Raw genomic sequence first — 25,026 nt, 5'->3', positions numbered from 1 at the left:
GGTGGATACCGGTCAATGAGAATATTTAGCGTATGTGTGTGTGGGATGTTGAGGACAGATGGTCTTGTGTTTCTGTTTCCCTACCAGACATGTTGAGATGCAGGGGGTGTCCCATCAAAGCCCCCGCGTCCCCCTACGGCCATGTACAATCGGGCCGAGCAGAGAGAGTCATCTCAAATGGAGCTCAGTCAGAAGAACATAAACACAGTAATAATGAAATAGGAAGGGGGAGTGTGTGGGGTAGGGGTGAAGAGAGAGAGAAGACGGAGGAGGGTAGATGAATTCATAACCTCAGACACTGATGCATTTTCAGTGCCTAACCTAACCGTGAGTTGCTATTTCTGTGTGCGTGTGCATGTGTGATCATGAGCTACTGCATCAACAAAGTCATCCACTCCACAATGTGTTGGTTTCCTTCCCCAAAACAAACAGTTTAGGCATTTTTTTGTTTGCTTTTTTGGTGCCCAGGGGCGAGACACTTTTAGGTACGAGGTAACTGGAGTGGAATTATTGAGCTACTTTTTGAGATGAGTGTTTAAAGTTTTTCAGGTTTGGAAACGTGATGCCTTGTGGCGGGTGTGTGTGTGTGTGTGTGTGTGTGTGTGTGTGTGTGAGAGCAGGAAAAAGCAGAGATTATTGTGGGATATTTATTGCAGCCAGTGCGATTTTGTTTAATATTCATGAAAATGATGTCTCTATTTCTCTCTCTCCATGTCTGAGTGTCCATCTGTGTTTGTGTGTGTGTGTGTGTGTGTGTGTGTGTGTGTGTGTGTGTGTGTGTATGTGTGCACGTGCAGGGGTCAGTGACAAACACCCTGGGGATACCAGCTGTGGTGGCCTGTAGTATTAACCTCGAATTGAAATGAGAAGGAAACGCGTCATAAATCACACACACACACACACTTACGTACGCACACAGACCAACACGCACACACAAACACACGCAAGTCTGCTGTTTTAATTAGATATCGACCGCCAGGGGAAGAGGAGAGGCACGCTTTGGTTGTGTTTGGCTGTGATGGCTGGGTTTGTTGTGTCTGACTTGGCTTTTTTTTCCATTTTTTTGTCAGCAGAAGGACTTTAGCCAAAGTCACTACTCTAATAATATTCAGCATATAGCAACACGTGGGTGGATGTGATAAGCTGATATTTGCGGCATATGTTTTATGGCTGCAGTTATGTATGATAATTTGTATGGCATTTTTGACTTTATTGGATAGTAAACAGTATAGATAGATAGGAAAATTAATGATTTAATTTCCACTGACATTTACTGTTTTTGAATTCCTTCATATTTTTACTCTCAAATATGTCACAAAAATCAGTTGGCTAGAGAGAGAGAGAGAGAGAGAGAGAGAGAGAGAGAGAGAGAGAGAGAAGTGTACAACAACAAGCGATAAAGAGAACTCAAGCAACCCCAGACTGAACTATTGGCCAATGACTTTGTAGATTCAGTCAACTCAACTCAAAGCCGAACTGTTGACTTTTTTGTAATTATGAGTGCTGATGTGCGTTACAGTTTCCCCTCATGGTCTTCGTCTACGGTTTGGATGAACAGCCAAGATAAATGAGGTGCCACTTTTGACTCTAAAACCTACATGCCTCCTGGGGTCTCCTGAGGGACTATGAGAGACTGTGTCCTTGTGTGTGTGTGTGTGTGTGTGTGTGTGTGTGTGTGTGTGTGTGTGTGCGCAGACCCAACCAAACTAAAATAATGTTATCAGATTACACCTGGTTCCTAAACACAGGAACCAGGTGTTTAAGTGTCTGTAAGCCTGTGTGTGTGTGTGTGTGTGTGTGTGTGTGTGTGTGTGTGTGTGTGTGTGTGTGTGTGTGTGTGTTTGAAGAGGAAGGAAGCAATGTGGAGTGCTTTAAATAGTGTAATCTAGGGAGTGGCAATCTCTGTGCATGATACTGTTACATTTTAATATTGACACTAATAAATTGATGGTAATAAGTTAATCAGAATTAATTAAATGTGCTACCAGTTTTTTGTCCAGAATTCTCAATATTATTTTATTTTTTGATTTGAGAAAAGGATTCTTACGTGAATCCATTTTTCCTGTTAGAGAGAGGCAGACAGTGTATAAGCTAATGTGTGGGTTGGGGTTTGTAATCATTTAGCTGCTTCGATTATTACGCAGCAGTGTTTAATGACCTGGTGAGTCAGATGCTGTCATTACACCCCCTCGCTGGGCTGCCATTATGGTTCACACACCCTGAGAGGGCCACATATTAGGCAAATAAAGTCCTGTCATTTCACATGTCGCATATTTCAAATCACAGGGTTGGACGCCAGCACACTGATTTGGAACTCAGATGGGTTTATCCATGAGACATTTTTTTATATTTTCACTGCACTTCTGAAGGCTTATCAAACCCAAAGACACCACACAGCCTTCACGGCGGTGATTCAGTATAGATACATCTATACTACCATTTAGAATTATCTTTTGGTCATCCTTATTATATGGTAGTGAGATAATAGGCTATAAAACATGGAACCTCACATTCCCAACTAAATTCTACATCTTACATTCAGCAAAAACATCTTCAGAGTCCACAGAAACAGAGCATAACAAAGAACTGCAAATAAGAAAAGACAAATTGGGGAGCCGCTTGCCTATTGAAACAAACAACAAATGACAGTGGTGCCAAATTCTGTATATGTTAATTCCAATGTACAGTGTACATGCATGCATTTATGTGTTATGCAAATATAGTATATTTGTATTTGAGAAAGAGAGAGAGAGAGCAAGTGGGAAGACCATGGACGTGGGTGGACGTGGGCAGACGTGTCTCATTAGCATCAAAAATGTACACAGGTCAGTGCCGTGGGGAGAAGGGAAGGAAAAGACAAACTGAGAAATGAGTGGATGAACAATGGAGAGAGCAAGAAAATAAGCAAAAGAGAGAGAGAACAAGAGAGTTTGTGTTTGCTTATTGTGATAGTAAAACTAAGCACATCTCTATCTCCTGTCTTTCCTTTATCCTGTGTCTTGTACACACACTGTGGTAAGAACACATTTCCCGTGGTGACTCTGTCTCTGAATGTCCCCGCATTGAATGCTCGATTGGATCTTTTGTGCACGCGATGAATTGGTACCAAGGTGCTCAACAGAGCAATTCCCTGTTTGCGACAGTCCAATTTGTATGAATGCTTTTTGTCTTGGATAAAATCCCAGTGTGTGCTGGTACAGTATGCGCAAGTCTCTATTCACGAAGGCCTGCTTATGATACACCCACATTAAAAAGCCAGTCGCAAAGCGGCCTCTATGCCATTCAAAATAGATGTTTTCAGTGCACAAATGGTCACAGCTTGTACCAAAAAACTGCTTAAATTAGTCAGTTAGTCACAGCATCTGCCAACATGATCCTCTAAGAGAAAAAATATTCCCGAACAGTGAAAGCACAGACTCAAGATTGCAGCACTAGACACATTTCAAATAAACAAATAACACACTTTATCATTTAACATTGTTTTGCATCATAGCATTATAACATTTGCACAAACTATATATATATATACATTTATCCCCAAAATGGCCATATGGTGTAGTTGAGTAAACATTCTCTCCTCACATCACATCAACTTCATCATCAAATGAAGATTTCCTAGTTTGAACGGATTATAGATTAACATTTTTTTTTCTGTGATGCGAATGACACAAGAACGTCCTCATTTGTTTGTTTAGCTGAAGCGTGTTCCTCTATCCCCACTACAGGGTCTCTGGCGGTGTCTGTCACCGACATGACGGCTCCAGTGGTCGGCTCATCCGGGGGAGTGTACGCTCTGGTCTCAGCACATTTGGCCAATGTGGTGATGGTAAGTTTTACTGCGTGTTATATGTTAGATGATTATCACATCACTCAGTCGTCCTGTCACTACACAGAGCATTGCCACATTGTCAGAGCAGCCTGTTTTGGGGCCCGGCAGGTGCTGCTCTATCTACAGATGCCATACATTCCTCACCTCCAGTCCCCCCCCAAAGATCAGAAAGTGTGTGAGCGGGTGAATGTGACAAATTCCCATCCCACTGCACTCTCTCGACATATCTGCTCTGCTCAGTCAAAACTCCCCTTCTTGTGGGTCATCACAGACACATTAGGCAAAAGGCGCTCAAGGTGAACCTCTGTTATGTGTAATAGGGTCCTCATTATGTACCCTGCAAGATCCTCCACATTATTCCTGGAGTCAGGATGGAAGAGTTTGTCTTCCTCCTCTCAGCTGAAATCACATTATCTAACACGGCAGGAACAGATTGGGGGTCAGAGTGTCTCTGGGGCTTTCAGAGTTGACGTGAATTGGGCGAGATCTCATATCATTTCATGACAGCATGTGTGTGTGTGTGTGTGTGTGTGTGTGTGTGTGTGTGTGTGTCTGAGGAGGACTTGACCTTCTAGCACAGTTTGTTTTGTCTTTATCATCGGAACTCAAAAACAGGGACCTTCTGAATTACTCCATCCACTCTTTCTCTCTCTTTCTGTAGAATTGGTCGGGAATGAAGTGTCAGTTTAAGTTATTCCGGATGGCCATGGCTCTGGTTTGCAGTAAGTCTCAATAAAGATGCAACACACACCTTTCACCTCATTTTAAGAATACTTTTTCAACAAAATACTTTTAATCTGCTTGTTATGCTATTCCATCAACATACTTTAATCCTGCAGCAAAGATTCCTTATCTGAGAAATGTGATTTTGCTCCAAAGGCAGCAATATTAAACTTTATGGCTTTGCAGTGTTTAGCATATGGAGGATTTCTAACTGAGCAAAGTGATGCAAAGCTCGCCCCTATTCATTTTCTATGTGACACGAGCAAATCGCTTTGCAAGGCAGTGTGGGATTCTACGTCCTTACCTGTAGTGGATACATGTCTGTGAAGAGGAGAATATCATTATCTTTCTTTTGTATGTCGCTATATCCTCCAAGATCACAGATTTAAAAAAAAAATAAAAAATCAGCTTGGCACAAAGTGAAGTCAATTTTGACTTGAAACTTGGTTGTTTATTTACACAATGTTTGACAGCAAGTGAACTACTTTAACGTGCCCACACCAATGAATTATAAAAGGTTATCTGAACTTAATATGAGATTTTGGCAGTTTGAGTGAGAAAAATCTTGTAAATATCTTCGTAAGTATACATTGGAGCCTTTTTTAGTACAAAATTCCTTTTTTTCTAATATTATCGCTCCACTGCAGCTCAGCATGGAAACGCAAACAGGGACCTGTAAAATCTTTGGCTCAATGGCGCTTTATAGTTGTTGGTAACAAAATAAAAGTCTAATTCCTCTACCTCATAGAATATATTGTTTCATTACATACATAAGTGTGTTGTAGTTGTCTGTAACTCCGTATGCAGACCTTGCTAATATTGTGTTTTCTCTCCCCTCCCTCTGTCTGCTCACAGTGAGCGTAGAGTTTGGTCGGGCGGTGTGGCTGCGGTTCTATCCACCGGCCTTTCCTCCGTGCCCCAATCCCAGCTTCGTAGCTCACCTGGGAGGGGTGATGGTTGGCCTGACGCTGGGTGTGGTGGTCCTGCAGAACTACGAGCAGCGGCTTCAGGAGCAGTCCCTGTTTTGGATCTTCTTGTGCGTCTACACCTTGTTCGTGCTCTGCGCTGTCTTCTGGAACATCTTTGCCTACAGCTTGCTCGACGTGCGACTGCCCCCGCCGCCTTGACTTGCTTGTTAAAGCCAGACTGCGCACCGCATCCCCCTTTATTCATGACCGCCTGGCTGGATGAGTCACCTCAGCCTAAGCCTCACCGTGGGGTCGTCTGACAGCCCCCCTCATCCTACATCCAGCTATCTGATGCAGGGATGCACTTGACATGGAGCAGCCCTTGTTGTCGGTCCCGTCATACCTTTTTCAGCCCACTTGTTCCCTTTTCTGGTTGAGCCTCACAATTGTTTCCGCTTACCATGCAAGCTAACCTTGTCTTGCTCTTTGTCTACATCTCTGTTGGACGTTTGTCCTCAAGCGTATCAGTCGGTGGGACTTTTGTTGCCAGCACAATGACAAATGAGAAGCCTCGAATCTAACTCAACAGAAACAAGCAGGAACAGTCCTGTCCACATGGCTTCACCTTCTCGGCCTCCTCCTCCTCAATCCAACGGTGCCTTCTCATGGAGATGTCAGCCTGATGAAAGTATTTCTGCACAGTTGCCTCTTATGTGGGCTGATAGCCGTAGAACCCTGCGGTTGCAATTGGTTTTCAGACAGAAGAGTTCCTGAAAATCCTGTAATCTGCCTGCACCCTCGTCATCAGTAAATTAAGAATAAGGTCACATGAGAATTTAGGCTTAGTTGGTGTTTTGTCGTCATTACAAGCAGCTCATACGCATGAGTGATTTAGATTACGCAGACAGCAGGCTAAACATCTCCGCGTTTGTAGGGAAAGCATGGAGTATATAGGCTACAGCAACCTTTAAAAGTTGAATCTACCTTTGAAGGAAGTGTGGGTTGATTTTGTGGCACTTCCCCAGGGAAGGATTCATTTGTGTTCAGCACTATTTCAACCTCAAACTTGTGTCTTTTGACTTCTTTTTGTGTGCAAGTAGTGGGACAATTATACGATTGTGCGTACAGATTAGTAAAAGAAAAAAAGAAAAAAAGAAGCAGAAGTGCCATTTAGACTAAGCTTTTGAAAATGATGCCAAAACATTGCTACAAGCACTGGGGGGAGCACATCCCCTGACAGGAATTGCTTTTGTGCAAGCAAAACAAATCTTTGTCCCTAAGGGGTCGGTCATATACAGAAAATGTTACTGATCTGTAATTGATCTCTCACACCCTTTTTGTCATTTTGTTGTGCCTTCTGGGCATTTGCAGTGATTTTTGTGATTGGTTAACAATAGCAAAGAAGTTGAGAGGTGGTGAATTAAAGTGGGATTACACTAATAAAACATTCAGCAGTGGGGACAGACCCACTTTCTTTCTGTCTTTTTCTCATTACCAAATGTAGAAGAGCACACATGCCTGACCTCGACTACATCCAGGCTGGGGTCGTTTCACTCCCATATCAGTAGGCAATGGGGGGAAGAAGTAAATCAATGCTCCCTCATTAGTTCCTGTCACAACGTAAATTGTTAATTGATTGAACCGGGATGGAAAACGACCCCAGTCCTAAGCTGTCAGTCTCAAACGGTACTGTACTTTAACCTCATGTTACGCTGGTAACTGCTTCGCACAAACATTGTTATAATGTAATTATATACAGATTAATATTTTATCATGCATTTGCTGTTGATTTTTCTTTTAACTTGGTGATATTGGTATGTTGTGTGAATTGCTTGGTCGGTCTGCATTGTGATATGCTAGCTATATCCTGTTTGTATCATATTTAAAAGTTGGTTCAAGATGGTCTGGGGTTGTATATAATAAGGGCACAAAAGTGAGGGAGGGGTAAATCGCTGATAGTATTTTAACATCGTGCATATTTTGTAGATTTGATATGTACATACTGGAGTACATTAAACACTTTTATACAGAAACAAAATATGATTTCTTTGGATTCTGCTCTCATTTATATTAGTGTGAACTCATGTCACGCATGCTTGCACGCACACATACAAGTTGTATTCAATATTCTTCTTGCGACAGGAATTCCTCCCCTATTGTGCGAAGACAAGCGCTCAGACCAAGCAGGTTTGCAGTTTGAAACCAGATTAGCTTCAAGGGGTAAGAGCCTTTGTGAAAAAAGCAGACGTCAAAGTGATCAATGGTATGTGCGAGCATACAAGAATCAGCCATAATTCTTTCAGAGAGGGGACTCCTTAAGCTGTAACCGAAAGTCTTCTCTGTCTAGCCGGTATAACCATGTGGAGAGTAGCGGTTTTGAAGGCGTACAATGGAAAATTCATTAGGCGGCCAAGGAAAGCTGCCTCAGTTGTGTTCCCCCTTCATAAATCTCCAATTCCAGAGGTAATCACAAGAGAAGACAAGTGAAGCTGCAGGGAAGGAAACATCTGTGCAATTGCATTTGTAGTGTCTCCGCATTTATGCTGCCTGCTGAGAGCGGCACTTGTTACAATTTGGCCACATTTTAAGTTGCATTTCAAGTCTTTTTAGGTTACATGCAAGAAGCAGACTTAGGATGACAGTTGACACACAACTATTACCGATGTTTCTAACAAGCTGATGGTGATGCCGGTGTGTGTGAGAGTGGCATGGTTGGTGGCGTACTTTAACCATTTTGTCACCATATTCTGCCAACATGTGTGAGTGCTATCTTTGCAGTGTATCGCATGCATGTCTATGTGTGTGCACATGCGTAGGATCAGTGTACTCGGTTAAAATGCAATTCTTTCATCTTTTACTATTTTGGACATGAAGATGAGACTGTGCCTTGGCCAGTTCAGTGGTATCTTGTATTTATAGGGCACAGGCATTTATGACACTATGTGGCCAAACGTATGTGGACACCAGTACAATACATTACATTACGTGTGTGATTTTGAACATCTCATTGTGACGCTATGGGTTAATATACAGTCTGGCTGCAGGGTCACGCTCCCATTTATCCACATTAGTGAGGTTGCTGTCACAATGTATCCCAAAGGTGTTGGATGGGGTTGAGGTCAGGGATCTGTGCAGGCCAATAAAGGTCTTCCACACCTAGGGAGACCATTTCTTTATTGACCCCTGTTTGTGCATGGCAGGACTGAAAGGGGGTGAGGTCCTTCCCCAAATTGTTGTCAGAAAGCTGGAAGCAGCTTTTGTCCAAAACAGTACTCAATGCTTGGGCATTATACTATACAGCACCAAACCAAAAGCATAAAACAAGATTGTGGACAGGGGTGTTGCATCTTTTTTTCCAATATGTAATTTTGTACAAAAATACAAATACACAAACTTTCAAAAATCCCATCAGATGGCAAACATTCATTCGTGTTGTCGAGGCACGGGACCAAGATTCTATTTCTGCACTGTTGTCGCCATCAAGCGGACATGCAACATGACAAGTTGCAATGCATGTGAGTATTAAAAATAACTGCAAAGACAGCAAATTGCAAGTATTAAGTTGAGTAAAGATATACAACGTGCCTATCTTTATTTCTCTCAGGTTTCGTTGCACCCTCCCATTCACATGTTTGTTCAGCTTCCAGAAAATCTGACAAACTGGACACTGTAGGACTTAACTAGCTTAACCCCAGAAGATGGCAGTAGTGCATCAATAAGGATGCAGAAGCTGTTTTTTCTTTTGAAGAGAGATGCAAACCAGGTGCCCTGGAAGTTTTCAAAATATATATATTTCAAAATAAAAGTCAAGGCAATAGAATGACCGTATGCAAGAATATGTTATTTACAGTCCATGATGCAAGCACATACCAGACTAACAAATAAATGAATGAGTACAAATAAATAAATCTGGGCCGATGGGAGTCTGTTAGCAACAGTAGTTGACTATAGGCGGTTTAATATTCATTTATCCATGTACACAGAGAGAATAAACTTTTCAATTAATCGCTTCATTGTTTGATGCAATACAGTTCGTAGTACAGTTTAATCAGTCATTTTGTGTGTGCAAAGTTGTTGCTGTTAGCACTGATATTTATGTTTCCACCGTATTCCGTTGCTTGAGTGAACGCAGAGCATAAAACGTGTAACGAGACACAGAGTAAACGTGTTTACCATTTCTACCAGTAGATAGCAGTGTAAGTGTATTTGAACCATAGATTTAGTTCTATTTACCTGTGTCTTTGTGAATTATCTAGGTTATTGATACAGATGTATTTAATGCAGTTCGTTTCATCTGATATTTGATGTTGATGAGTAATTTGCAACCTAGTTATATACATCATGTATTTCCTTGTTATTTCTATGTCATTTCAGAACCAAACATGGAAGAGTGAGCATGTGTTGATCATGAGGCAATAAATAATGACAGTTGAAAAACAAAGAGACATTTGGTTTATTCGTATTAAGCAGCCTTCAGTGGACCTTGCCTCCGTTACCACCCAGTCATAGCACCACCTCTGCTTCCCATCTTTACCTTACATTGCTATATCATCACTGCACCATCATCACTGTCACTGTCATCATCATTCAACCTCTAACCTGTTCTGTTGTAACTCTGCTGTCAGCGTCTTATCAACTCTGACAAAATCATGTCATCATAATGTCAGCAATTTGGTCTAAAGAATGATTTAGCACTGTGCTTGTGTGTGAACACTGTTGTAGGATTTGCCTCTAGGAGTTATTGTACAAGAACATGGAGAGCACAGCTATACTCTCACATTTCTAATATGTCTCACAATGTTTTATAGTCGTCAAATGATTGTTGTTTAGCGTTGTTGCCTGTTTTTAGCCGTATGTCTATCTCTGTGCATTTAAATAAGTAATATTCATTTTATGTGTACACACTTTACGCTAATTCTGATTATATAATTAACAATGTATAGGGGTATAGTTTGCAGATCCTGTAAAACTGAGCAACATGGCCATTTAGTTCCCCAGGTTACATGTCGGTCATTAACAAATCAGCAGGTCATGACCTTCCTTAGATAAGAGCAGTAGCTCACATTTACTTCTATATGATCCAATGACATCTGCACCCGTCTAGATTAGCAAAGAAGGAAAATCTTTGGTATTTTCTAATTCTGTATGCCAAGCACAAGTTAAATACTCCCCTAAAAGCAGAAACCTTCAGAATTAGTTATTGCATTGCATTGTGGTTACATTCCTGTATTTGACTTGTATTGCTGTATCTCAATTCTTCTAATTATTCCATCTGCAGTTAATCTGCTCACATGATTTTGATCTGTACGAGAGCTGTTCCAAAACACACCACTCGATTGTCAATGATTGTCATCAGTGAAGTTTCCGTGGTCGGAGAGAGGACTGAATCCATCCTCAGTTTGAGTAGATTTCATTTTCTTGACTAAACTGTCACACGTCACAAAGACTATCAACAGTGGATGTTACAGGTCCAGCCTTTTCCATAACAGATTAAAAATGAAATTCATGCCAGACTGTGACGACATGAAGTTTATCTTCTTCAAAATAAAACTTAGTCAAATAAAACTATACACATTATATTCAAGGGTAACGGAGTGACAGATGTATACTCATCAAAATTAACATTTTTTTCCCTTTCTACCCCCAAAATGTAAAAAACATAACCCCATCCCATCTGCAACATAAACACCACGACAAGACATTTGTCAATTAAACCAATAATCTTACACTTACCAACAGCACATATAAGAACTAAGAAGCTCAGGTGAATTGTATTGCTTCAAATGATTATTCATACCACTGTTAATAATGGTGTCACTTGTGTAACAATACCGATAACTGTTTTTCACATTCTATATTTGACCTATTTACAAGTGATGCAAGAGTAAATTTAAAAAAACATCAGTGTTATAACATCAATCAGACATTTGAGTTCATCTTTAAAAAGTTGTGGCAGATTATTGACAGCATTGTCCAGCAGTACACACACATCTGGGCACTGCAGAGCAAATTCCCTCTCTGCAGCTTCTTGGTCCTGGCCCTGTGCAATGTGAACGGGATTTGTGTCAAAGTGTGACACTCGATCTCCTTCCCTAAGAATTGGAATCTTTAACAATAGTTTTCTCTTTGAAATAAAATTGTTCTGATTCTGTGGGCCCGCTGTGCATTCGAGAAGCTGACCTAAAATCTGGCTTGGAGGTGGAACTCAAATTAACACAATCACTATTTTCAAAATAGTAACAAATCTGACGGTCTGCATCCGCCTAGCTCCAGAGATAAATCTGAGGGGTAACATGATAGCATGTGCATCATTTTGGATAGCATGTACATTATTACCAAAGACAGGTAACATGATAGCAAAGAATAAAAGAGAACCAATTCATCTTGTATTTTGCTCTTGTCTTGTGAGATTATTAACAAATTTAGAATATTCTAGAGTCGAACTTCCTGTATCTCAATGGCAAAAAACTGAAGTCATTTTATTTGGACCACAGTACTTGACCAACATTATTTCTTCTCATCTTGGCCCTTTCACCTCTTTTGTTTAACCATTCCATTCAGGATTTAAGTGTGACAAATAAATCAATGAGGCTGGTAAATGATGCTTAGTGTTTAATAAGAATGCACCAAACGTCTCTTTATTTTTCTGTTGTCATTATTTATTGCTTCATGAACACATGCTCACTCTTATTTATTTTACATTCATTTATTTTTCTTCTAATTTCTGGTTCTCTCATTTTTGTTTCTTTGGACTCGGACAACAAAAACGGAAAACCGGCTGTGCTTTCCCGTTTTTTGGTTTAAAACAGAAAACAGAAAAATGTGGTATTTCTGCATTGTCGTTTTTCCGATTAAACGATAACACAGACTATCATAGTCCACTCATCTATGGGTTTTTACTCCAGCTTCTGCATCCTTATTGATGCACTACTGCCATCTTCTGGGGTTAGGTTAGTTCAGTCCTACAGTGTCCAGTTTGTCAGATTCTCTAGAAGCTGACCAAGAATGTTAATGTGTGGGTGCAACAAAACCTGAGAGAAATAAAGATAGGCACAGTGTATATCTTTACTCAACCTAATACTTGCAATTTGCTGTCTTATTGCACTTATTTGTATGTCTTTTTCCCCTTTAATTCATATTCCTCTTGTGTTTTTTTAAAGTTGAGGTTCTAACTATCCAGAACAGCACATTTAAAGTAGAAGTGGAAGAAACAATCTCTCACAACAATGCAGCAGAGGCAAAGTCAGGCAAGAGACACAACAGAGCTCGACAGTGAACTCATCAAGACTATGACGGATGTTCAGAAAGACATGACGACAAAGTCGGAAACATGCAGTCAGGAACATGTTGAGGGGGGTGAGCTGGATGCTGATGTTGGCTGTGATAGCGATACAGTTTCCATGGAGGGCGGGATCCCTTCACTTTCAAATGAGGCTGGTGGAGCATCGGTAGCCCCACTCATCACTTTGAATGATGTGATGGACAGTTCTCCTTCAGTTCTTGAAGGGAAATTAGAAACCTTATTGACTTTTGATGAAGTGAAGGATTCTTATGCCACCACACCAAGCAGCAATGATAAGCCATCAGTCTTGGTTACAAATTGTTTCACAGAGCCATCGCCGCCTGCTGGTGATAGTGGTTCAGCTGAGCGTCCATCATCTCCCCCACCACCTCTGGGATCTCCAATAGCCCTTCTGACCCCCAGATCTGACACTGTCAGCTCCAGCCTTGCTTCCAGCCCACAAACCAGATCCAACACCCCTTCAGCCCCCTCAGATTCCTTGTCAAATCTGAAAGATTCTGATTGCAGCCGAAAGCTTATCTCACAGACCCAGCTCTCGCTGTCACAGGAGTCACTTCTGGCTTGTCAGCTGCCTGAGGGTGAAAGTGAAAATGAGCCCACCTCAGTGGACTCATTGTAGACCAAGGGAACTGGTGGTGGTCTTTGAGAGGTGTGTGTGCAATACAGGTATGCACAGCAGCAGAAATATATTCAGAGATAGACTGCTATTCCATCAGTTAAAATGGCTGATCATGTCAGTTGTTTGGTTAATCCATTCTGGTTCATTAGCAGTGTCATTTTGCTTCAGTTTAAACTGGACTTTTTGGCTAAATGACACAGAATGACCCACATATTTTCCTATCCTGCTTTGTCTTTTGGACTTAATAACCGTCTAAATTGTTCAGCTTGACCTGAATTGGTATTCTGCAAGTGTGTGTGTGAGTGTGTGGTGCTTTTGCTATATAGGCCTAATGTTTTGTTTTCGGGACTATCACAGCTGAGAGAATGAAAAAGCGTTGCTTCTCAGCAGCCTGAAACCCAGATGTCTGATCAGAGCGTTGCTCTCAACCAGCTCCATCTGGGTGTTTTTGAACATTTTGTTTCTGTGTATGTCCTATCCTTTAATTTACACATCTTACTAGCAAGCACATAGTAGGCCTACTTCTCTATTCATTTGATCTGGTCTTGGATCGCCGTTGCCATTGAAGGAACAATAATTGATTCATGCTTTCTTGGTAACAGTGTCGTTCGTGCATTGTGTAAGCAGAACGGTGTAGGAGGGATTTTTAGAACATACACCCAATGTATGCTTTGATCCCTTTTATCTCAAACCATCACAATAACTACATAATATGTCATTGTTATGGTCTTATCTTGCCAGCGATAATTCAGTCGTGTTCACAGTAAAAGTCTCTTATCTGAGAACTGGAACAATGCCAAATGGCCTTCATCTTCCGCTGCCATCTTAAATTATTTTGCCTTCAACATTTTTTTGTCAGGTGTTGAGCCGGTTAGCCCAGGTGTGGCTCAGACTTACATATTGCCCAACAAGTAGCTTACCCTGGATACTCCCAGTTTATGCACTTGGAGAGGAAGGTGGAGGGGCTGCTGAAAGGACTTAAGGAATTGTGGGATGAACTGATTCACTAGGACCAGGCAGCCAAGGCCCAGGAGATGCAGAAGGACATGTCCTACAGGCTGGAACGGGGACCCAAATACTGCTAGGGTCACACAACTTTGGCCCCAGTCTATATCCATATATTTGCATGATAGGTTGTCACTAAACTCACTATATAAACTTGAAAAAAACAAAAAACATACTCGTTCCAATGGCAGTTTTTTTTTCCAAGTTATGATGGTATTACATTAGCTACATTATATTCCAAAACTAGGGGCGTGTCTATGAGATGACGTATGTTTTCTCTGTTCGTGAGACTGTAGCCTGCCCTACAACTTCCTTCAGCGGAGCGCCATTTTCGGCGTTGTTACGGGACTACAGCATGCTGTTGTCAAACAGATAATAAGACCAGTATATAACGTTGTAAGACCTCTATTTCAGTATTCATTAGAAATGGGACGAAAGAAGAAGAAGCAGATGAAACCATGGTGCTGGTATCCTTTTTGTGCCTGGATGACAAAATACCATCGTAGAAATGCCAGAGGCTAAGAGTTAGCTTGACAAAAGGAAGGCCTGAGTTGGCCTCTCGGGGGGTTTATCTGCTCGTAAGCTAACGTTAGCTTAACGATTCGGTCATAGGAGGCTAGTAGGTCGCGTTGAGGATTGTTTTTTAATCCAGTCTATGATTAACACTGCAAAAAACACAGTTGGCATCGTGTATAATTACGCAGTAGTAGATTACGTCGAGTTCATGCTATGCTAAGAGGAAAGTTCAGCGAGCTGTCTCCGTTCCGTTGCTAGCTAGCTAGCTAACGTTAACCTGTTAGCGATGTATTGGTGATTCAGGGCAACAGCTAACGTTATGATGTAGCTTACGTCTTGCGCTGGATTAGTCAGAAACCTCGTGGTTTTCGAGTTGTGTGCACTTAGAATCTTTGCTGCCAGGTCATTGATCATGAATGGTGGTTAAGACTACGCCTCAGATCAGGGCGTTTTATTTAGGCAGCATTAACGTTGTGTTGGAGGCTTTCACTGGCTCGGGTGTGTTTTTGGTGTTTTTCTTTCGAACACAATCCTTAACTCTTCACTCAAGGTACTGTAATCGAGACTTCGATGATGAAAAGATCCTCATCCAGCATCAGAAGGCAAAGCATTTTAAATGCCATATTTGCCACAAGAAGTTGTACACAGGCCCAGGCTTGGCTATCCATTGCATGCAGGTAGGTGCATTTTTCATTGATCTAACTTTAGTTCTTGATTCTTTAAGTGTCTTTGGTTCCACCGTTCTTGCAATGTTTTGGTCATAAAGGGCTATCAGTTATCATGAAGTGGGCCACGGATGAAACATTACTTTGCTTGTTGTGATAGTATGCACTGACTCACTTTGCATGTGTTTCAGGTACACAAAGAAACAATTGACAGTGTACCAAATGCAATTCCCGGAAGAGTAGACATCGAGCTGGAGATCTACGGTATGGAGGGGATTCCAGAGAAAGACATGCAGGAAAGAAGACGAACATTAGAACAGAAATCACAAGGTGTGTACAATTTGATGTGCTTTTCTTGTCAATTTCAGTAAAAGTCTAGATGGCCGAATTACTTGTTTTCTTCGATTTTGTACTGGTTTTGTGTGTTTTGTATTGGAATGATTTAAGGTTAAGGGAGATTCCTGATATTGGGTGGCATGTTTATGTGGTAAGAGCCCCGAGAGGTAGTGGAGGGTAATCCTGGGGTATCCCATCTTGGCTAAATATATGTTCTATAACTACGATGTTTTTGAATGCTGTGTGCTTACCTTAAAACTACTGATGATGTGTTCTGGGCCCAACTGTCCCAAAATTCTACAACCTAAACCAAACCAAGATACACCCCACACAAGCTGGAAAACCCCCACTTGTAGATTGTCAACCACTCAAAACAAGGTTAATTTCCTGGAAGTGCTCACCACCTTGGCACAAAGGACAGACAAACATCATGTCCTGTGTTTTTTGATTCTAACCAACCTTCCAAGGTTTTTGTTGTAGAACCGTAGGTTCATTTTCATTTTGTTTAAGCTTCACCATTACCGTAAATATTTCCTCTCGGTTTTCAGAGAGTCAAAAGAAGAAGTCAAACAATCAGGACGACTCCGATGAGGACGACGATGACGATGATGAAGCAGGACCGTCGGTTCAGCAGGTCGCTGCTGTCCAGCAGCCTCAGCCAGGCTACGCTGCTCCAATGGCCCAGCTTGGGATGCCTCCTGTGGCTGGTGGAGCTGGGATGCACCACGGAGGATATCAAGGCAAGGACCTCTTTGTCAAACCCAGAAGTTGGGAATCAGCACTAACTCAATTTGACCATATATATATATATATATGTATGTATGTATGTATGTATGTATGTATGTACAGTTGTGTGAAAAAATGTTTGCCCCCTTCCTGATTTCTTATTTTTTTGCATGTTTGTCACACTTAAATGTTTCAGATCATCAAACAAATTTAAATATTAGACAAAGATAACACAAGTAAACACAAAATGCAGTTTTTAAATGAAGGTTTTTATTATTAAGGGGGAAAAAAAAATCCAAACCTACATGGCCCTGTGTGAAAAAGTGATTGCCCCCTAAACCTAATAACTGGTTGGGCCACCCTTAGCAGCAACAACTGCAATCAAGCGTTTGCGATAACTGGCAATGAGTCTTTTAAAGCGCTGTAGAGGAATTTTGGTCCACTCATCTTTGCAGAATTGTTGTAATTCAGCCACATTGGAGGGTTTTCGAGCATGAACCGCCTTTTTAAGGTCACGCCACAGCATCTCAATCGGATTCAGGTCGGGACTTTGACTAGGCCACTCCAAAGTCTTCATTTTGTCTTTCTTAAGCCATTCAGAGGTGGACTTGCTGGTGTGTTTTGGATCATTGTCCTGCTGCAGAACCCAAGTGCGCTTCAGCTTGAGGTCACGAACAGATGGCCGGACATTCTCCTTCAGGATTTGTTGGTAGACAGCAGAATTCAGGGTTCCATTTACCACAGCAAGTCTTCCAGGTCCTGAAGCAGCAAAACAGCCCCAGACCATCACACTACCACCACCATATTTTACTGTTGGTATGATGTTCCTTTTCTGAAATGCCGTGTTGCTTTTACGCCAGATGTAATGGGACATACACCTTCCAAAATGTTCAACTTTTGTCTCGTCAGTCCACAGAGTATTTTCCAAAAAGTCTTGGGGATCATCAAGATGTTTTCTGGCAAAACTGAGACGAGCCTTTATGTTCTTTTTGCTCAGCAGTGGTTTTCGTCTTGGAACTCTGCCATGCAGGCCATTTTTGCCCAGTCTCTTTCTTATGGTGGAGTCATGAACACTGACCTTAATTGAGGCAAGTGAGGCCTGCAGTTCTTTGGATGTTGTTCTGGGGTCTTTTGTGACCTCTTGGATGAGTCGTCGCTGCGCTCTTGGGGTAATTTTGGTCGGCCGGCCACTCCTGGGAAGGTTCACCACTGTTCCATGTTTTCGCCATTTGTGGATAATGGCTCTCACTGTGGTTCGCTGGAGTCCCAAAGCTTTAGAAATGGCTTTGTAACCTTTTCCAGACTGATAGATCTCAATTACGTTGATAAACCACAGTTAATTTATGTTTTAACAGGGGGGGGCAATCACTTTTTCACACAGGGCCATGTAGGTTTGGATTTTTTTTTTCCCCCTTAATAATAAAAACCCTTCACTTAAAAACTGCATTTTGTGTTTACTTGTGTTATCTTTGTCTAACATTTAAATTTGTTTGATGATCTGAAACATTTAAGTGTGACACACATGCAAAAAAATAAGAAATCAGGAAGGGGGCAAACACTTTTTCACACAACTGTATGTATGTATGTATGTATCATTTGTGATGCCTAATGACTTATTTCAAGGGCTTTTTTAGGGCTCTAGACTTGAATGAGACTTAGAAAGCCTTGACCGGGTCCTATGTCTAATAATTAGGGGGTTATATTATTTTAGGATTATATTTTCCTCATACAGGAAAATGTAACATTACACCTTCTGAAATTAAGTTTCTCTCTTTTACGTCTCTTAATTTCACGGTTAACTTATCGTAAAACCCACTTCCTTTAAACTCGACAGAAATTAAATATAACTTTTTTTGGTCTGTCCACTGTTTCAACATTCGGTGCTTTGGTTGAAAATAAACCTGTAAATCCCAGAGTTGCATATGAAAGTTTGCTGCTGCTACACACTATTTGTCTTAGCTGTGTCTCTTTGTGCTACTGGCTGAGCAGCTGTATAGATACGGCAGGGAAGCATTTGAGGTTTGGAGTGATGTAGTGTTGAGCTAAACAAAACATATCCTCTGACTCACTGTTGCAGGAATGCCTCCCATGATGCCTGGCGTTCCTCCCATGATGCACGGCATGCCCCCTGCCATGCATGGGATGCCACCAGGGTAAAAGATCTCTTTAATGATGTGTTTAATGATGCCATTTTCGATTCAATGCTATTTTACCACGTTAATAAATGATCCCCTTTGTGGTGTAAATTAGAATTAATTTGAATGTAGTTCTAGCACAGTGGAAACCGCTTGTAGTTACAGTGATCAACCACTTGCATGGAACAGAATCATACCTATACAATGCTGTTTAAATACTTCACTTAAGTTAATCAAGTTGTCTGCTTACAGTGTTCTTTTGGGGTCCTTTCATACATGACAACTTATGGAAATACCTTTTTAGCCAACTATGTTAGGCTGATGTTCATTACACTTTAGTTTTGTAACCCGTCTGCTGCCTGAGGCTGGTGCTGTGTGTACATTCAAATCATGGGGAGGGGGGGGAGTAATTTTCACCTCCGTTTCCTCTGTAACACCAAATCAGCATTATCTTATTGGTCTTATTGCCTTTTGCAGCATGATGCCCATGGGTGGAATGATGCCTCCCATGATGCCAGGGATGCCCGGTATGCCCCACGGTGAGTTGTAGTTGAGTATTGTCTGTAGAATTTAGAGTTTCTAACTAATTTTGACTTTAAAATAAATGCAGCCACACCACTAACAGCTTGCACATATATAGTTTATGCCCATGTAGCAAAGATAACCCTGGAAATTAGATTGGTCGATCATAACAATAGCAAAGTATAGCTCCTGTTGCTTACATTTTTAGATTGTTCAGCAGGTGTGGCTGAATTAGACGCATGATTTCCATCTCAGCGTGCTTATTTTCTCTCTTTTAATGTGTCTTCAATGTTCTGGTGCCAGAAGGGTTGATTGACCTTGTTTGGGTGATTGTTTAGGAATGCCACCTCACATGGCTCCAAGGCCAGGGATGCCCCATATGGCCCAAGCTGCTGCAGCCGGAGTGATGCCCAGTCGACCGGCAGTACCAGTGGCCCAGCCCGCTGTCACCAAGCCCCTTTTCCCCAGTGCAGCACAGGTGGGCACCATGCACCCCCCCCACCCACCCTGCAACAGCACACGCTCACACTCGCACAGCCTTTTCAGAGAGTTTAGAGCAGTCTGTAAGCCTGTCTCCTGATTTAAGGTGGATGGTTGGCAATGTTTTATTTTATTAAACCGTCTATGCAGTATCTTATGATCACAGTACTCTGGGATATTATTTTACTTCTCAACACTTCGGATTTCCGATGTCTCGTTTCCTCATTTTCTGTAGTCAGCTGTTCCTCTTTTTCTGCCTTTCTCCGCCCCATTTTTTTTAAAATTTAAATCAGTGTCACTATTATGAAGTCAATTTTGTTCTCGTTATTAAATTTGAATAGAGTGGACATGTTACATACTGTGATCTCCTTCCCACCATGCTGCAGATGGGCGCTGGTGTTCACAGCAGCACAGCAGCCGTTTCCTCTCCAGCTGCAGACCTTCAGTCTGCCTCCTCTCAGCCTCCCTTTCCTAACACGCCTCAAGTACGCTCACAGACTTTGACTTGGCTGTGGCAGCTGCATGTTGCTTCTTTATGAACTCTGCCTGTAAATTCTCAAGCTGTAAACTAGGCTGATTGTTAAAGGTAATCGCCCTGTGCGTCAAAAACGAGCACGTTGGCTATAATGTTGTCGGAGGATAATTATCCCCGACAACACCTGCCCTGCTTTTTGTCTGTGAGCTTTATTGCTGTGCATGTGCTTTAATTAACGCAGAATGAGGCGCAACACTGGATTTAATGGATCTTATTTTGCATTTACCCCCCCTAACCTCTGAAGCATGATTCCTGCAAGAGCTACTCATCGCGCTTTGACATTGAACGCTGCAGCAATGCATAACACGTCAAGTTTCTTTTCCCCCCACACGATTTGGTTCTACTTATATCTCAGGATTTGTATTGTGTACTGGATACAAAGGGATTTAACTTATGTCATGCCACATTTGCAATCCACTTGAAAGTGTAAACTTTTGAAAGTCAGGGGAGGTTCTATGTCTCAAAATCCGTCACGTAATGATTGTGACAAAGGTATAATCCATGGAGGACTTCTGTGTCTTGTGTCGTTTTCTTTTCATCTTTAAAAAGTAAGAACGCGGTCCCTTGGAGGACCAGTCAGTGACCTGATTCTCTGTCTGTTTGCAGGCCCAGCAGAGCACTTCAGGAGCTGCCGCTTCAAACTCCCACAGTGCAGCCGCCTCCTCCTCCGACCCTCCCAAAGCAACATTCCCTGCCTACACCCAGCCCTCTGTCTCTTCTTGCTCTTCCACTTCTTCCTCTTCTAACCCCTCTAGCAGCACTGTGGCCAAACCCCCGGCCACAGTGGCCACCAAACCCGCCACCCTCACCACCACGAGTGCAACTAGTAAGTTGATCCATCCTGATGAGGATATCTCACTGGTAAGTTGCTTGAGCTTTCTACTTTGCCCTTTTCACAGTAAGTAATGACTGATACGTATAAGAGTACATGGATGGATGAAAGGGTGGGTGCACTGTTTCACCACCAGTCAGGTTCTGAATATCATCATCATCGTAAAGATAGTTATGGGATATTTGCCACGATTGTATTTCCTTACACGTCCTCAGTAGTTGCTCTTTTGTGGTTATGTTAAAGGATTGTTCTGAGCTTGAATATCCTCAGTGTGAAATCAGGGCACGGCAACATTGGTACCCAATTCCTCGTCATTTTTGTGAGTGTTTATCTTTGTACTGTAAGGGGCATACTAGATTTTCCTCAGTCTGAATGTGTGCTTTGTGTGTTGTCCCTGCCAACAGGAGGAATTGAGGGCCCAGTTGCCCCGCTACCAGCGACTCACACCCAGGCAGGGTCAGGCCCATATCGCTGCTCCCCCTGTGGCGGCTGTGGGCGGCATAATGCCCCCACAGCAAGGCATGCCACTACAGCAGCCTGGCATGAGGCATCCCATGCACGGTAAGAAAGTGCTCGTTAGGAAAATGTTCTTTTTGCAAGTCCATGCTAAATCAAGTTGCGATTTATTTACTTGTTTAAAACAGAAAGGTTTGCATCCCAATCAATTGACATAAGCTGCAGTTTAATTGAAATCCACTGTTGAATCACATGTCGCTTTCCTTGTGTTCCCCCCAGCAGGTCAGTACGGTGCTCCTCCTCAGGGCATGCCGAGCTACATGCCTGGAGGGATGCCTCCATACGGGCAGGGTCTTCCTATGGTGCCCCCTTACCAGGGAGGCCCGCCCATGGGCATGAGGCCGCCCGTCATGTCTCCGGCTGGGCGCTACTGAAGCGGGCAAAGCAGCCACCACATTAGGTTTGAGGTTAACACCTTTCTCTCATCCTTGTGCTTTTGTCAAACCTAGCTGCGAGCAAAGAGCAGTGAGACCAGTGGTGGTGAAGACAAAACATTATTTGTTAGAACTAATGGACATTTAATGTAACATCTTTATTGGAAAACAGCCAAACCACCACACGAGTTCCTGAAAGCTATTTTGTTGTCATCTGGTTTCATGTGAGGATATATATTTCCCCCCCCCCCATAGGTTTCTCTCAGGTTTATAGAAGTAAAGTGTGTTAAAATGATTCATATTTCTTTTGAAGCTGCTGGAGTTACATGAGCGTACCAACCCCCCCTTACTAAGGCAAGTTTCTCTTGTAAACATTTGATTCTTTTTCTTTTGTTTGTTTTTCTTTTCGGTAGATTGATTGAGGCCCTCACAGCATGCTTAGGTGCTGTTGGACTTGCGTCCCCAACCTTGGTTGGTGAGGGTCTCAGTGATGAAAATGATTCCAACTTAAGTAGTGTTAAAAATTCACGACTCATCATTCTCTAGCTTTATCCTTGTTTCAGGTTTGCTTTTAATATGTCCTGGTCAAGAGGGTACCTGTATGCATCCTTTGTAATGTTTTATGAATCTGTTGTAATAAAATTCATCTTGAAATTCAATGCTGGTTTGTCCTGACGTGCGTGGAGGTGAGTGACGAAGGTTTGTACCGGTGCGCTTATCTCTTTCCTCTTTTTAACGACAGGACTTCATCGGGTATTTAAAAACCAAGTTTGCCATCATCGATCTTTTGTAAGAGTCCACCTTGTTGCATCGTAACAGACTGGATATTGAAGTACAGAAGAAAATGCTCTTCCATGAGGTCAGAAACATAAGAGATTTAGTTTGCTCAAATCTCGTGTACCACCAGCCCAAAGCTACGATGTTGGCCAACTTTTGGTTCTAAATACTGCATGTTACCTCATGATAATGACGGACATAACTTCAGATTAAGTAATACTTGTAGATACACTCAACCAGAGTGCAGGAGAAGCTAAATGTCACTCCTGATTCATATACTCAGACATGCATGAATGCTATAATGTTAGCTTGTCATATCTCATAGTCGTGTCCCCGCTACAGGGGGGCAAGCAAAGCAACAAACCCAACAATACAGTAGCTCTGTGTTAAGTTCCAATGTTGTGAAGCAAGTCAGTGGTGACCCAGTTCTTTGGTTTATCCCCGTTTAGATGACTTGGGTTGGTAAAACTCAAAAGGTGGTGGTAAGATGCAGACACAAACTGCTGAATGATAACTCGGGTCTGTAGTTGTGACTTAAAGCAGCTACTCCCTGAATTACTTGTGCGTCCTTTCCTGCAAGAGTGTAGAAAGTCAAAGTTTCAAGTTGAAAAAAAAGATTGCAAGGAACCCCTCACAAACACATAGCTAACAGTATATTTCTCAACAGAACTTCAAACTGCGGCACAAGAGTCGATTTAACACCTGAAACTCCTTTTGCTAGATTGTTATTTACTGCAGTGCTGGTTTGTATTGCTGGGTGGTTTTGGGTTATGTCCATCCTTATCTAATCTAAATGTTCATAATCGTCAACCGCAATGATCCTGTGTGGCAGATTGCTGTAGAGAGCAATCTCTGAGTTATCCGTTACAGATATATACGTTGACGGGAGGTGCACAAATCTGAGTCGTTAGTGCACACGGGGATCAAAAGACTCGGTGGCAAGAAGTTCTTGTCGGTATTTAGAGTGGCACAAGTGTTTCCTCTGTGCATATCACTTACTGCTTTGTATTTGTTTTTGTTGTTTATAGCCCATCCATATCAGCCTTAAAACCCACTCAGCTGGCATGAAAAGGTCAGTTAAACCCAGTAAGTACCTGCTGTTTACTTTAGTCTGGGTCTGCCCTGTGCAACAGGATGCTAGGCCTGGTTTTAATTGATGTACTGTTTTTAAAGTATGTTGTTAAATTGTTTAAGATAATTGAAGACTTTTCAATGGGTGTTGGAGAGATAGCAGCATATGCCTTAAGTGACATGTTCATTCCATTGTAGTGATTTAAAGGTACAGAGACTCGGTCATTGAAATGTAAATCATTTTTCTTATGGCTTCGGTTTCTTCTGTGTGTGTGTGTGTGTGTGTGTGTGTGTGTGTGTGTGTGTGTGTCATGTTTTAGTTTTATTAGTTTGAACTGACTCTGCAAGTAAAAACTCAGAAGTTGTTGGCACCAACATTTAAGTATTGAAAGTATTAATTATGGAAATGAGCTCTTTACATGAGGAAAAGGTTTCTTTGATGGTAATAAAAATTTGGATTTGGTTTGGAGAAATTAGGTTTTGAAAAGCTGTCATGAAAATACCGTGTTTGTCTCTATCTCTTTTTTAAGAAGTATTTTTAAACTTGTTTTTGGAGCAGGTGTATTTGTATTTAAAGTAACAAAAGGAGCAATTGTCTCGAAAGTAGCTTGATATTTAAATTGAATTGTAACGCATCACAATGTCATATTCATGTTTGTTTTTTAAAATAAAATGATTGCATTAATTTGTAGCCACTTGTCCTTCAATTTAAAAAAAAATATCACATTTTAGGTGAAATCCACTATTCTGAGTGGCTGCCCCCTAGTGGCATGGGGGGGGGGGGGGGGGTGTATTATTGACCCCATGAACAAATGTGTGTCCTAATTTTGTTTCTTTCTTCCGCTGGTGGGTTGTTGACACACGTACATTTCCAAGAATTAGTCACATTTGTTTTTTAACCTGAAGTTGTTGTTAGAAGCATCAGTGGCCAAGCACGCACTACATTACCTGCACAAGCAGTTTGAGACCTCATTTAGCCCACCAGAAAATGCTAACAAAGCTTTATGAGTGCGTTTACAGGCCTGAATAAATGCACAAAGACACTCGAGCTGCAGCTTCTCAAACTGAAGTCCCCTTTTTGAATAGTAGCACTCGGTAAACAGTCACTTAACACCCCCCCCCCCCCCCCCCCCCCCCCCCCCCCCCCCCCCCCC

General features: G+C 41.9%; 2 protein-coding genes across 5 annotated transcripts in view; both read left to right on the top strand.

Moving 5' to 3' along the window:
• rhbdl3 (rhomboid, veinlet-like 3 (Drosophila)) overlaps nucleotides 1-10,763 on the top strand; it is a 51,820-nt gene extending 41,057 nt beyond the window's left edge. Inside the window, exons 6-8 of the mRNA XM_031874601.1 lie at nucleotides 3,640-3,826; nucleotides 4,491-4,551; nucleotides 5,408-10,763. Of these exons, the coding sequence (XP_031730461.1) occupies nucleotides 3,640-3,826; nucleotides 4,491-4,551; nucleotides 5,408-5,679 (520 nt within the window). The 3' untranslated portion in view covers nucleotides 5,680-10,763. The remainder of the gene's footprint in view (nucleotides 1-3,639; nucleotides 3,827-4,490; nucleotides 4,552-5,407) is intronic.
• Nucleotides 10,764-14,685: 3,922 nt separating this feature from the next.
• znf207b (zinc finger protein 207, b) lies at nucleotides 14,686-22,170 on the top strand. 4 transcript variants are annotated; one of them, XM_031874660.1, is made up of 11 exons: nucleotides 14,686-14,854; nucleotides 15,454-15,580; nucleotides 15,760-15,898; nucleotides 16,453-16,644; nucleotides 18,708-18,783; nucleotides 19,243-19,304; nucleotides 19,626-19,765; nucleotides 20,154-20,252; nucleotides 20,909-21,163; nucleotides 21,539-21,695; nucleotides 21,873-22,170. In XM_031874660.1, the coding sequence occupies exons 1-11, from the start codon at nucleotides 14,814-14,816 to the stop codon at nucleotides 22,022-22,024; spliced, it is 1,440 nt and encodes a 479-aa protein (XP_031730520.1). In that variant the 5' UTR covers nucleotides 14,686-14,813; the 3' UTR covers nucleotides 22,025-22,170. The 4 variants fall into 4 exon arrangements, with proteins under 4 accessions (XP_031730520.1, XP_031730519.1, XP_031730522.1 ...); XM_031874659.1 differs by having other exon boundaries at nucleotides 21,870-22,170; XM_031874662.1 differs by lacking the exon at nucleotides 20,154-20,252.
• Nucleotides 22,171-25,026: the final 2,856 nt, after the last annotated feature.

This window comes from Anarrhichthys ocellatus, unplaced genomic scaffold (assembly GCF_004355925.1).
Source record: "Anarrhichthys ocellatus isolate YVR2014 unplaced genomic scaffold, GSC_Weel_1.0 scaffold83, whole genome shotgun sequence".
NCBI classification, from domain to species: Eukaryota; Metazoa; Chordata; class Actinopteri; order Perciformes; family Anarhichadidae; genus Anarrhichthys; species Anarrhichthys ocellatus.
Note: the sequence above shows the minus strand (reverse complement) of the source record. Positions and strands in the feature narration are given on the sequence as shown.